The 13,113-nt window shown below is 35.2% G+C and overlaps 1 protein-coding gene across 6 annotated transcripts in view; it reads right to left on the bottom strand.

Moving 5' to 3' along the window:
• Window positions 1-13,113, bottom strand: part of GRAMD1C (GRAM domain containing 1C) — a 159,977-nt gene that overhangs the window by 10,191 nt on the left and 136,673 nt on the right. For all 6 annotated transcript variants that reach the window (XM_056793490.1, XM_056793491.1, XM_007493705.3 and 3 more), the window contains 3 exons: window positions 11,975-12,118; window positions 4,398-4,516; window positions 222-364 (listed from right to left, as the gene is read on the bottom strand). In XM_056793490.1, coding sequence (XP_056649468.1) covers window positions 222-364; window positions 4,398-4,516; window positions 11,975-12,118 — 406 coding nt within the window. The remainder of the gene's footprint in view (window positions 1-221; window positions 365-4,397; window positions 4,517-11,974; window positions 12,119-13,113) is intronic.

The following is a 13,113-nucleotide window of genomic DNA, read 5'->3' as shown; positions in this document are numbered from 1 at the left end:
TCTTTCTAGCCTTTTTCATAAGCTAAAAATCAATGTGCTGAAACAAATAAACAAACAAAATCAAGTATACATTTCTCAGAAGCTTTTAAAGAAGCCTTAATGGAAATAAACTGGTTGAAAGCATATACAATAATTAGATAAGACAGGGCAAAGCACATGAAGGCCTTGTCCTCTGTATTTAATACTCTAATATTTTTCACTTTTCCCTTGGTGTGGCTTACCGTAGCCTGCATTTTTGTTTTGAAGAACGAGTGATGCAGTATCTACTCGAAGTGTAGAAATAATCATGATAAGGAATATCATGTGTCAGAACTTCTGAATCTACTAAGTAAAATCGAGCTTCCTGACTTTCTTTATATAGTGTCTGTCAAAATAAAGCAAAATAAAATTAGTGAACAATTTATATATATATATATACATGTATACACACACACACACACACACACACACACACACACACACACACACACACATATATATATATATAATTACTACTCATTCCAGAGGTTATATTTTTAAAAACCTCAGTTCCAACAATCATTTGTTAAGTGATGGTGAAGAAATCTACATTAATTTCTGAGAAAGATACTCCTAATTCAAAAATTTGAAAAAGATATTTAACAGTTTTCTCACAACTTACAGAATATATATGTTCTGACCCATTTTTGGGAAAATGCAACAGGCGCTGACTATTTGCAAATAGTCAGACAAGCCTTATTCAAACTCATCTCCAAAAAAAAATGATTCATTTCAATAAAATGAAATGTGTTCAAATAACTTGTCCTGTCTTCTTGTGAAAAGTTTTATCAGGGGGAAGCTGGGGTAGTTCAGTGGATTGTGAGCCAGGACTAGAGAACAGGAGTGTGAGATTTAAAATGGTTGAGGTCTTAAACTGTAGTGATTAATGTAGCAGTCCAGCCCATAGGTATTATGGAGAGACAAGGATTGTGAGTGAGCACATGGCCACCCTGCACATGGCAATGAGCTCAATTCCCAGCGTGGCTGAAGTTTAGGCACGAAACCTTGCTTCCTCCTGTGTCACTCACCTGAGGATAATAACCCCACCTTCACCTTGTCATAAGTTGCAATTATTTAATGGCAAAACACTAGGTAACTCATCCATATGTATTGAGGCATCATGTAACTGATCAATATGTATTGAGCTCATTTGTATATCAAAGAGAATAAAGGGGACTAGGGAAAGAGAATAAAGCTGTGGCTCCCGAAAATCAATAACTGATTACTGACTCGATTATTTACATCTCTAAAGCCGGCTTGTTCACGCCTTTCACAGGATCCAAAACTTCTATCCTGTTTCTATCTTCTCTCCTTGAAACCTCTCGACCGGAGGTTTTAATTAAAATAGTGGAAGATATAAACTGTGGTAGATATAAGAGAGGGTGAGTAAATTTTGACCGCAGAAATATGTTTCACTACAGTGTCTTGGGTTTTAAAATCAAATATAAGGTGGTCACCAGGGAAATATTCCCAATTATTCAAATACCCAAGTCAACTGGGTTTTATAGAGATTTTAATTAACAATACAATGAGTAATCAAAGAAAGAGAGAGAAAGAAAGGAATAAGTATGAAGGGCCTCAAGCCAATATGGCCTAGACCTGAGTCTTAAAAGAGAAATCAGTCAGTTTTTTATAACTCACCATAAGATCTGTCTAAGTAAGGATTTCTAATGACAACAGGCCAGCAGCATCTTAGCTGCTTTCACCAGCTCCCTCCTCCATCTGAATGTTTCAGAATCAGTCTCCTCAGAATGAGTCTCACCAATCTGAATGTTTCAGAATGACTTTCCAGCTCTTCCCTGAGCTCTTATTTTTAAGGGCAAAATTTCCTCTGTCACCTCCCCTAAGTCCTTACATCTACCAATCACTGTAGATGTTTCTAAAGGACCACCCATTCTTAGTCCACACCTAAGACTGTGTGGATTTTTGAGTAATTCACACCAGGAAAGCTCTGAGTAAGTTTTCCAGTTCTTTGTTCCTTGTAAATTCACAAGTTGCTTGACCTTTATAGGTACTTAGCTTAAGAAAAGTATTTTCATTGTTCAGAAAAGAGTTTACAACTTTATCTTCCCCTAGGGCAGACCCAAGTAGGTAAAGTAGAATTCTCACATTCCTGCTTTAAGTAGAGTTCACTGCCCAAATGGGGAATGGTCTTAATCCAATCTTATAAAGTAGGGTCTGGGAAATTTTAAGGTTTACAGGAGCTCCTGGGTTCATATTTGGCCTCAGATACTTCCTAACTGTGTGACCCTGGACAAGACACTTAACTCCCACTGCCTAGCCCTCATAGATCAACATATACAGTACTGATTCTAAGACAGAAAGGGTTTAAAAAAAAGTTTTATCATGTTTTATGATATAATCAGTATAGTATGGTAGATATGGCCTTGAAACCAGGAAAAGCTAGTTTCAAAACCTGCTTCTCCCTTTACACTAAGTGTGTGACTATGAGCAAGTCACTTAAACTCTTGGAGCCTCAGTTTCCTCAATTGTAAAGCCAATACAACAATATCAAAAGTACTCACCTTACATGTAAAATGTTTTACAAACATTAAAGTGATAAGTCTGAATTGTAATTATCTTTCACATTAATAACTATTTACATTACTTATTCCATTCTGACTTGAGTATTTCATTGGGATTTAGAATTTAAATCCCTGGCAACCAACTAAAAAAATATATTCAGTCTCAACCCTAAATTTTACCCATAACAGTCTCAAACTGGCAAGTAGGTTTTAAAAACTCCAATTCATGAAAGGAATAGTTTGGCAAGCTCTCCTAATCTGAACCACACACCTGCATACCACTTATGTGGTGGCAAATGTCCCCTTACCCCACTCATACTTAACTATGAAGAGAAAAAAAGAGAAAATTAGCTTTCTAAAAATATGCACATTACCCACAGACTTTTGACAATGACACATACTGCATATGTCAGAGTCATATTAAAATTATTCGTGGACAATGATATCCCCCAACTAGACTGTAAAACTTTAAGTGCAAGACCCATATTGTTTTTTTGGAAAATAAAACCACTGACAAGATAGTAGAAATTAATCTGAATTTGGAAAGGTCTCTTCTGTTTATTTGCAGATGAATACATACACTGTACAATTAATTCTGAATAGATAGTTCAGAGTACAAAATACCACTGGAAAAGACCTGGTTCACTTGCTGGCAACAGAGAAAGAAAACATTTAAGGGAACCAAACCTGATTTTGAAAAGCCAACTCCTTCCACCCTTGTTATTGCAGGCATTTGACTACTTGACACTTTGAAATTACCTTTATGCCACTTTCAATACCCTCCTGGGTTGGCAACTTCAGCAGTCATTTCAGGTACTGGCTGAAATGGGCAAGCTCTAAGGTTCTTACTCTAAGATTCAGTGATACTTAAAAGTCAGCTTAGAGGAGGCAGCCAGGTAGTACAGTGGATAAAGTGGCATGCGTGGAGTTAGTCAGACCTGAGTTCAAATCTGGTCTCAGATATTTCCTAGCCATATGACCCTGGGCAAGTCATTTAACTCAGATTGTCTAGCCCTTGTGGCTCTTCTATCGGAGAATTGATACTAAGACAGAACATAAGGATTTTAAAAAGCAAAACAAGACAGCCTAGAGGCAGTGAGATGGCTCCAGATAAAACATTAGACAGGAAAATGAGTTCAAGATCAGTCTTCAGACACTTCCTAGCTATGTGACCCTAGTCAAGTCACTCAAACTCTTCTGCCTCAGTTTCCTCATCTGTAAAATGAAGACAATAATATTACCTACCTCCCAGGAATGTTGCATCAAGTGAGATATTTATAAAGTTCTTTGAAAACCCCATAGTTACAAGAATGCTATAGTTAATAGTAATAGTAGTAGTAGAAGTAACATTATTATTGTTATTATTATCATCCTTTGGAGCCTCCAAAGTACTCCAGATATATCCTAGAATCATAAAATTAACTCAATTTTTAATTATCTGAGGATTATGTATAACTTAAATATAATACAGACTGCAATATCTAATTTTAAAGTAAACTTGAAGCCTGGAATTCTACAAATTTAATACACAATCATAATTAGGAACAATTATTAAACTCCTACTATGTTGCCTTTTGTTTTTACATGGCAAACATTTTTTTTCCCTTAATACCACCTCCTCACCACAAATGCAGAAAAAAAGAATTAAGGAATTTAGGAAATTGGGAAGTTAAGGAAAATGGCAACAGTATCTAACAGCAAATACAACATTTTACATTTAAGATGCATAGAGAATTCTTAGAACACAATAGTCCCAAGGTTGATGATTTACCATAAATGACCACAGCACATTATCTAACTACTTCTCTACACCCACAGTTCTCTTGAAATACTGAATAATCAAGTACACTATACCTGCTTTTCAGTGGCTGAGGTGAATTTTCCAGTCAACGGATTGTTGAGAACTATAGTATATGTCATAGTTCTTAGCTGATCACCACCAGTTTCAACATTCCAAGGGGTAGAAACTACATCTAAACACAGAAAACATATATAAATAGATTCAGAAATATGTATTATGAAAATCCAAAAATGAATGAAAATTTGAAATAGCTAGTAGACCACGTGGATAGAGAACCAGGCCTGGAGAGGGAAGATCCTGGGTTCAAATCTAACCTCAGACATTTCCTAGCTATGTGATCCTGGCCAATTCACTTAACCCCAATTGCCTAGCCCTTACTGCTCTTCTATGGAAATGATACTCTATACTGATTCTTCTAAGACAGAAGGTAAAGGTTAAAAAAAAAAGAAAAAATGAATGAAAACTGTTTTGCAATTTTAAAATATTCCAATGGCTGTTACTAATTTTTTACATGCTTTATAAGCTTGGCATTTAAGAAATATAAAATTGCTTTGGACAGAGTAGGCAAGTTTACTAACTGACTGACTTTCTTTAAAAAGCAAAACGTTTCCAACCATTTTGGAGAGCAATTCAGAATTATACCCAAAGGGTTATAAAACTATACATACCCTTTGACAACCAACACTATTTGGTCTCTCATCATGATCAGGAAAAAACAAAAATAATCTATATGTTCTAAAATATTTATAGTATTTCTTTTTGTAGTGGAAAGGGGTGGAATGTCCATCTACTACAGAATGGCTGAATAAGTTTTGGTATATGATAGTAATGGAATATTACTCTAAGAAATGCTGAGCAGGTTAGTTTTAGAAAAATATGGAAAGATCTGAATAAAATACTTCAGAGTGAAACAAGTAGAACCAAGAGAAGAATGTATACAGTAAAAGCAATATTGTTCAAAAAGTAATTGTGAATAAATAATTCTGAGTAAATATGATCATTCAAATCAACTTTAAAGGACTTATGAAGGAAAATTACTTCTACCGCCAAAGTTAAGAACTGACATATAGAAATCTGTACTATATGATTCCATATGTATATCTTATCAAATGTTGGCCTCTCATGTGGAGTTGGAGGGCTGGGAGAGAGGGAGAAAATTTGGACCTCAAAATGTAAAAAAATAAATAAATAAAAACATAATTTTAAAAAAAAGTCTTATTCATCCCTTTTAAAAAATACTACAGGCATATGCCAAGATTACTAGCCCTCCCTCTGTCTCTCAATAATATACTCCCATGCAACAAATAAAAGCAATTTAGTGAAACCAAATGATACAGAACTGGTCAATTATTGTCCTGGGCACTATTCTCTCAGCCCCTCACGGTAATGCCCGCTGGCTTCTCCTCACCTCCTCTAAACTCAGACCATACCTCGCCCATCATTTGCCAGGCCTTACAGTTTGGATCTTGGACATCTCTTGTATGCATTCTCTTCTCTGCCTCACATAGCTATCAGCCTTCTTCAGACCTTCATCACTGCCTTTTGCCTTGGCTAACACAAGAACTTTCTAACTGGTCTTCCTGCTAAGAGCTGTCCTGATTCCAATCCATCCCCCACTCCCCTGCCAGGATGACGTTTCTAGAGCCCATGCCTCCATCACTACTTCCTGCTCAGTGGCTTTCAAGGAGCTTGAGGAATCAATATAAACTCTCTTTGGCTGGGAAAGACAATTTTCCAGGCTTCTTGGGCTTTCCTGACCTTTATATTGTGGGTTTTAAACAATATTGTGGCCGGGGCACTTCATTTCCCAGCATTCTTTACTCTTCCTGGGGTCCCCTTGTCTAGTGTCCCTGTGTTGCACCCTTGCATGGGTTTGTTTATAAATTTTGCTGAAAACCATGCTGCCGGGCTTTGGGGCTTTTGCTCGAGAGCAGCAGTATGGGTCTCTGGCTCTTTGCTCACTCGGCTAAAAGAACTCCTTTCTCTCTCTTTGTTGTTATTAAATCCTATACATTTAAATTCTTAGAGTATTCATTCATTTTAAATCTTAATAGTATACTCGAAGGTGCAGTGATCCTGGCCTGTGTTCAGTAACTCAAAACCCTCCATCTATATAATCTCTCTGCCTGTACATTAAGGAAGTGCTCCGTCCCCTCCTCTCTGCCCACCGGCTTCCATCAAAACTCAACTCAAATCCCCCCTTCACAGAAGGGGCTGTCTGGCCCCTCACTCCAATGCTCTCTCCCCTGAGATTACCCCCATTGGTTCTGTGCATACTTCTTTTACATATCTAATTATGTAGGCGGGGTCTCTGTCATTAGAATATAAAGTCCTTGAAGGAAGAAGCTGGCTCTGCCATTCTTTGTATCATTGCTGTGGCTGACACAATAGAAAGTGTGCACTTAATAAATGCCTGTCGAGTTTCCAATGAATAATGTTTGGAAATGACCAAATAAAATAATGTTAAAAATAAAATAAAATAAATGCTCTCAAAAAAAAAATAAATAAATGCCTGTTGACTAACTGATTTATACATTTGGTCATCCCCCATCATCTCTCACCTCTACCAAGAAGAAGTAGATATGTATCATCATCCAACCAAAACAGATGTATTAGTTATTATGTGTCTTATTCAGTATCATCTGTATTCCCATGTATCTTTGATGTTCCTTTCTAACTACAGCAACTTTTCATATGCCACAATTTGTTCATCTATTCTTCAATCAATGGTCATCTACCTTCTTTGCTTTTTTTTCCTACCATGTACCTATGAATATTTTGGGAAATGTGGAACCATTCTTTCTGTATTTGACTTTTCCAGAGTTCTTGCCCTTTCTTTAGCTCATTAAGTCAAAAGGTAAGAATGCTTTAATAATTTTTCATACATCATTCTAAATTGTTTAGTAATTGGCCCAGTTCACAGTTCTACCAACAGTGTTTTAGTATGTCTGTCTTTTCATAGCTCCTCTAACACAATCTCCAACTTTTATCATCTTTTCTAATTTGAAAAGATGCAAACTGAAATCTAAGTTGTGTCAATTTGCATTCCTCTCAGTTATTAGAAATTTTTATTGTTGAGATGCCTTATAATTCTTTGAAAACTATGTCTTTTATCCACTTATCTTTCAAGGAATAGTTACCTAGTTGTTCTTATATGTGCAATTTTTTCTTCATATTTTCACTTCAAAATTCTATTCTCTTAATATTTTTTATAAAATTAAACTTAAAAGTTGATCATTCTGCCCACTTTCTTTTATACTCTTCCTTCTACTTTTCAGCTGTGTAAATGTGTCTAGTTTCATGAGATAGAATGAGAATACTTCAGTATTCCTTAAATAAATTTGGACCACTAGAAATGAAACTATAGACCAACAGTTCACATTCTAAAGAAACATAACCTGGATACAAAAGGTCATATCATAAACACATTAGAGGGCCAGGAAAGAGAAAGAACTTGTTACAATGGCAGATAGAAGAGTTCTTGATCAAAAAAAGGAACAGAGAGGATCAAAGGCAATGAAGTAAACAATTTTGATTGCAAAAAACTGAAAATCTTTTACACATACACACACAAAAGCAGTGATATAATTACTAGAAAGGAAAATACAACTATGAAATATCCTGAAGTAGATTTAATATCCTGATAGTCTGATATGTCTACTCTCTAAGCTATACAGGGATTTGAAATATGATTAATAGATAACTAGCCAAGGAATATTAACATAAAGTTGTCAAAACAAAAATAAAATTGTGAACAACCATGTGTAAAAAGTTTCAAATCACTAACAAAAGAAATGCCAATCAGAACAACTTTGAAGTTCCACCTGACCTCTATCATATTGACAAAGATGTCAAAAATGGAAAATGACAGTTGAGGGAGAGTGATTGTTAGAAGAGAAGCACACTAATGCACTGTTGGTGGAAGTCTGAAGAGGTCCAACTATCCTACAAAGCAACTGGGAACTATGCCTACAATTTAGTAAATTGTATATACCCTGTGTCCCAGTAATACCAATTAGTGACCTAATCTATACTAGTATAGATCCCCAAAGAAAACAAAGAAAGAGGGAAAGAACCCACACATAAAAATATTTATAAAAACACTTTTTTTATTGTAGTGAAGAAGTGGAAATAAAATGGATACTTACTGAGTTGGGGAATGGCTGAATTACAGCACATAAATGTAATATAATATTACTATACTTTTTTGAAAGGATGGAAGGGATGGATTCAGAGAAACCTAGGAAGACTTGCATGACCTAAAGCGATGTGAAATTAATAGAGCCCAGAAAACAATTTATTTAGCTACAATTTGGAAAGACTTAAGAATTCTGATCAATGCAATGACCAATCACAACTCCAAATGATAGCTGATGAATTATATTTTCTAACTCTAAGTAGAGATGATGTATTAGAGGAACAAAACAAAACATACATATTAAGGACATAGCCAATATAGGGATTTGTTTCCATCACTACAATTATTTCTTATGAAAGGACTTTAATTAAGGAAGAGAGTAGTCACAGCAAAATCGCTTTGGAGGAATTAAATAGTAGTTTTAGCAAAAAAAAAAGGAAAAAGAAAAGATCATCAATGAAATATAACAAAAATACATAGAAGAAAGAAGAAGAGGGCATAGATACAATGCTTTTTCAAACTACCAACTTAAATTTGCTATATCCTTAAATTAGAAAAAAAACCCACAAGCCATAACTAACAGAGAATTGTGGCTTTTTGTAATATCCTCTTTTCCAGTTCTTTGTATGTGAGGTATTCATGATTTGTCAGTTTCATTTAATAATAAAAAGAAATTTTTAAAAATTAAAACCAAGGAATTATATCAAAACTATCATTGAATAAGTCACATAACTAATCATGGATCCTTTTGCAGAATAAGATCCTTCAATAGATCCTCATGCAGCAGTTTCCAGTTCTTCTATCACGTCTTCTAATTTGGTTCAAGCTTTTCAATGTCTTCAATGTCTTAAGGGATGGCCAAAACTGACCCTTTCTGCAAATATGAACTGATCAGAGCATGACCCATGACAAGGTATTCACCACCCCCCTCCTTCGTGACAAAATATTCATGAGGTCAAGGAGAGTGCTCCTGGTAGTTGTGTTTGGTTGCCATGCCATACTACTGACTCATAATGAGTTCGCAGATCACTAAAACCCCTCAAGTGTCTTCATAGGAACTCTTTTTATCTATTTAGGTCTTAACCACAACATTCTGAACCTCAGTATAGAACTTCATGTTTCCCCTTATTAAATTAAATTTCTTTATTTTTTATTTATTTCTTATATTTAATTTTATTGTTATAACAATTTCTAAATTTAATTAGATTCTACTCAGCCCTTTCACACCTTTGAGGTCTTTTAAAATTATGTTTCTGTGGGTCAATGAGTTAGTGATACCTTTTAATTTGGACTTATGTGCAAATTTGATAAACATGTCTTATGTCCCTGCAGGTCATTCACGAGGAGTGTGGCTATGAGAGTTTGGTCAAGTTGAAAGGCTAACATATAATGACTTTGTTTGAAACTTTAATTATGATTATTATATGATGTAATATTACATAGATGATAGTTATGTAATGTATAATTGCAGTATATCACTATTATAATATGTAGGTTGATTAATTTAGAGTTATAATGCTCACCGGAGACTTGCTAATCCAATGCTCTCATTTTATGGATGAGAAAAATGAAAAAAAAGGTCATATAGATAGTAAGTGGCAGAACCAAGATTTTAAACCTTTTCTTCTCTTTGACAGGTACAAACATGCTCACTGACTGACTTAAGTCCTGAGGATGAATTAATTGGGTCCAGCGATTACAGGTCTGAACCATATATGGGCTAAGGTCTCTAAAAGGAGGCAGCCAGATCTGTTAGTAATGACAAGATAAAGACAAAAATAAGCATAAATGAAACACTGAGAGACTCTGGGCCCTGGTGGGGTAGGTCTGTGCTTTGGCAGAGCGCTCCCAGCACTATACATCATCCCTACCCCTCGGTCCCAGCCATGGCAGCCAAGGCACGGCGATGGCAGAACCTGTTATTTTCAGTTGCAGAAGCCTTTTGGGGTTTTCTTTGGCGTTGTTTGCCAATTCCTTCTCCATATCATTTATAGATAGGAAACTAAGGCAAACAGGGATACGCGACTTGTCATGGGGTGTGGAGATAAGAAGTATCTGAAGTCAGATTTGAAATCATATCTTCCTTTCTACAGGTCCAACACTCTATCCACAGTACCACCTGGCTGCCTCAAGACAGAGACTATTGAGGGCAGCCGGGTGGCTCAGTGGATTGAGAGCCAGGCCTAGAGACAGGAGGTCCCAGGTTCAAATCTGGCCTCAGACACTTCCCAGCTGTGTGACCCTAGGCAAGTCACTTGACCCCCATTGCCTAGCCCTTACCACTCTTCTGCCTTGGAGCCAATACACAGTATTGACTCCAAGACAGAAGGTAAGGGTTTATTTAAAAAAAAAAAAAAAAGAAGAGTCAGGTTCTAATTTCAACTCTTTTGTTCACAGTAGGTAACCCCCTCACAAGACATTTAACCTCATAAGTCCTCATATCCTTATCTATAAAATCAGAATATTGATAATTTCATTACTTACCTTATAGAATTATTGTAAGAAACCAGTCTGTAAATTATAAGGTAACATTTTATAAATGAGTTCCATTTTTATTACCTTTAAGAGTCCATTCAAACAGAATGTTGTTTGATTTTATTATTTCAATGAAAAAAAAAACCAACTTGTATGACTTCAATTATTCCATAATTCTTAAGCTACATAAATATAATAATGAACAAAATATGCATAAAATTATTGTATTTTTAAAAAATCCAAAGCCCATTTCTTAGGATAACTACAAAATTCAGTTAGAATCAATGAAATATAAGGCTCTTGGCTTCTCTATGCTGAATGATGAAATGAGAAAAATACATTTAGTTTCTTTTCCTAGAAATGAGTAGAGCAGATAAACTGAATATTGCTTTTAAAGGCATTATAATTGCTCTTTTGGGAAATTCAAAAATGATTGAACAAAAGCTACTATAAGTTATTAAATGAAATAGAATAACATCTTTACCAAGGCCCCTTGGTTTTAGAAAAACTACTTCGCTTCTTTAAATTTGAGGTTTCCACTTATTGAACAAGGATTATTTTATGGCACTTATTAATGATACATTTACTAAGTAATTTTAAAATCACAATATAATGTCAGTGTCATAATTTATAGCCTTACAATGCTGCCACCTAAGACTTTTAACTATGTAGGAAACTATGACACATAATTAAAGGGATCGTTACAAATAAACATGTTATATGTTATAATAACTTTTCTCAAAGGAACACCATTGAACTATGAATGATCTCCAAAAGGGCTGCCTTACTCTATAGAGTAATTAGTAAATGGGATCTGATTGACAAAACAATTAATCAATTTGTGAACCAGGGATTAAATAACAATTTTAATATTATCTAATCCTTAAAATCCAATTGCATTTCTTTCTCTCTGATTGCATTTATTATCATCATACTGGTATGATTCTAGTTCAACTCACTAAATTTGATAATAAAATTCCCTGAAATTTACTATTAGGTAAAGACAAATGAACAAACCTATTATATTCCTGGAATTGGCAAATTTCTGCATGAAATGTGAACTGGTGAAAAGCAATTCAAACATTCTATCAGCACTGATATGAAAAACGTGGTTTATAAAAAGTCTTCCAGTGAGGTCTCTCTCAGGAATATTTTCTTCAACTATGGGAAAAAAGAAAACATAAAAGAAAGAAATTGAGGTAAAGGAAATTCAAGTTTTATTTGTACAATAAAAGTCTAATAGATATTATTAAATAGTTAAATGTTTTAAACCTAGTACAAAAGTCAGCACATGTCAGAATACTTGAAAAATCTCCGATTGTTAAACTAAGCAAATAGAAACCATGTTTTCAATCAATTAAATCCAATTTTTGTAGAAACATTAAACTTGGCTTATATCAAACACCGAATAATCCTTCACCCTAAAAGGCACTTAGATGAATTTTCTAGGGTATCTATCCAAAGCTGCCAACTAGTGATGAGTAAGTATATATATAGAATATATACCTGTCTCATATACTTTTCCAATTATTTTCCCAAGAGTTATTCTTATCTCTCTGTATAGACATGGTCTCAGCAAAACCACTAAATATCTTGTATATTCATGAATTCTCATTCCCAGGCAATTGTTCACACTACTTTCCAGAGCTAGAAAGCTTTCTCTAGGCCTCTGGGTTAATTATTAGGAAGATAGGATTAACTCTCCTCTTGCCTATTTTTAGCTAATCAAATCAAGAACTTAAAGTACCTCTACTTACCATTAAGTATTACACTTCACAAGTCACTTATTAGCATAAGTGACAACTCCAAAGGCCATTGCCCTGCACCCCCTTGGGTAGTGCTAGGCAAACTAAAAGTCTGCCATTGATTTCTGTGAAAGAAGAAGGAGTGACAGGAAGTGACTTGGAAAAAAGGGGCATAAAAAGAGATCAAAATGGCCTAGCACTCATTCCTTTCCTGGTGTTTGAAGAGATTGGTTCCAGGCATTCCTTTCCTGGCTTCTGGAAAAATACTGGTTGCGGGGATTCCTGCTTTGGCTTTGGAGGAGGCTATGTTGGTGGAACCCAGGCTGAAGACACCACCAGGCTTGTAGAGATTCCTGCCTTGTGACTCTGCAAGGAGACCCTCTCTGCTTTTTTTAGACGGTTTTTAGATGG

This window comes from Monodelphis domestica, chromosome 4 (genome assembly GCF_027887165.1).
Source record: "Monodelphis domestica isolate mMonDom1 chromosome 4, mMonDom1.pri, whole genome shotgun sequence".
Lineage (NCBI taxonomy): Eukaryota > Metazoa > Chordata > Mammalia > Didelphimorphia > Didelphidae > Monodelphis > Monodelphis domestica.
This window is presented reverse-complemented; position numbering and strand designations above follow the sequence as displayed.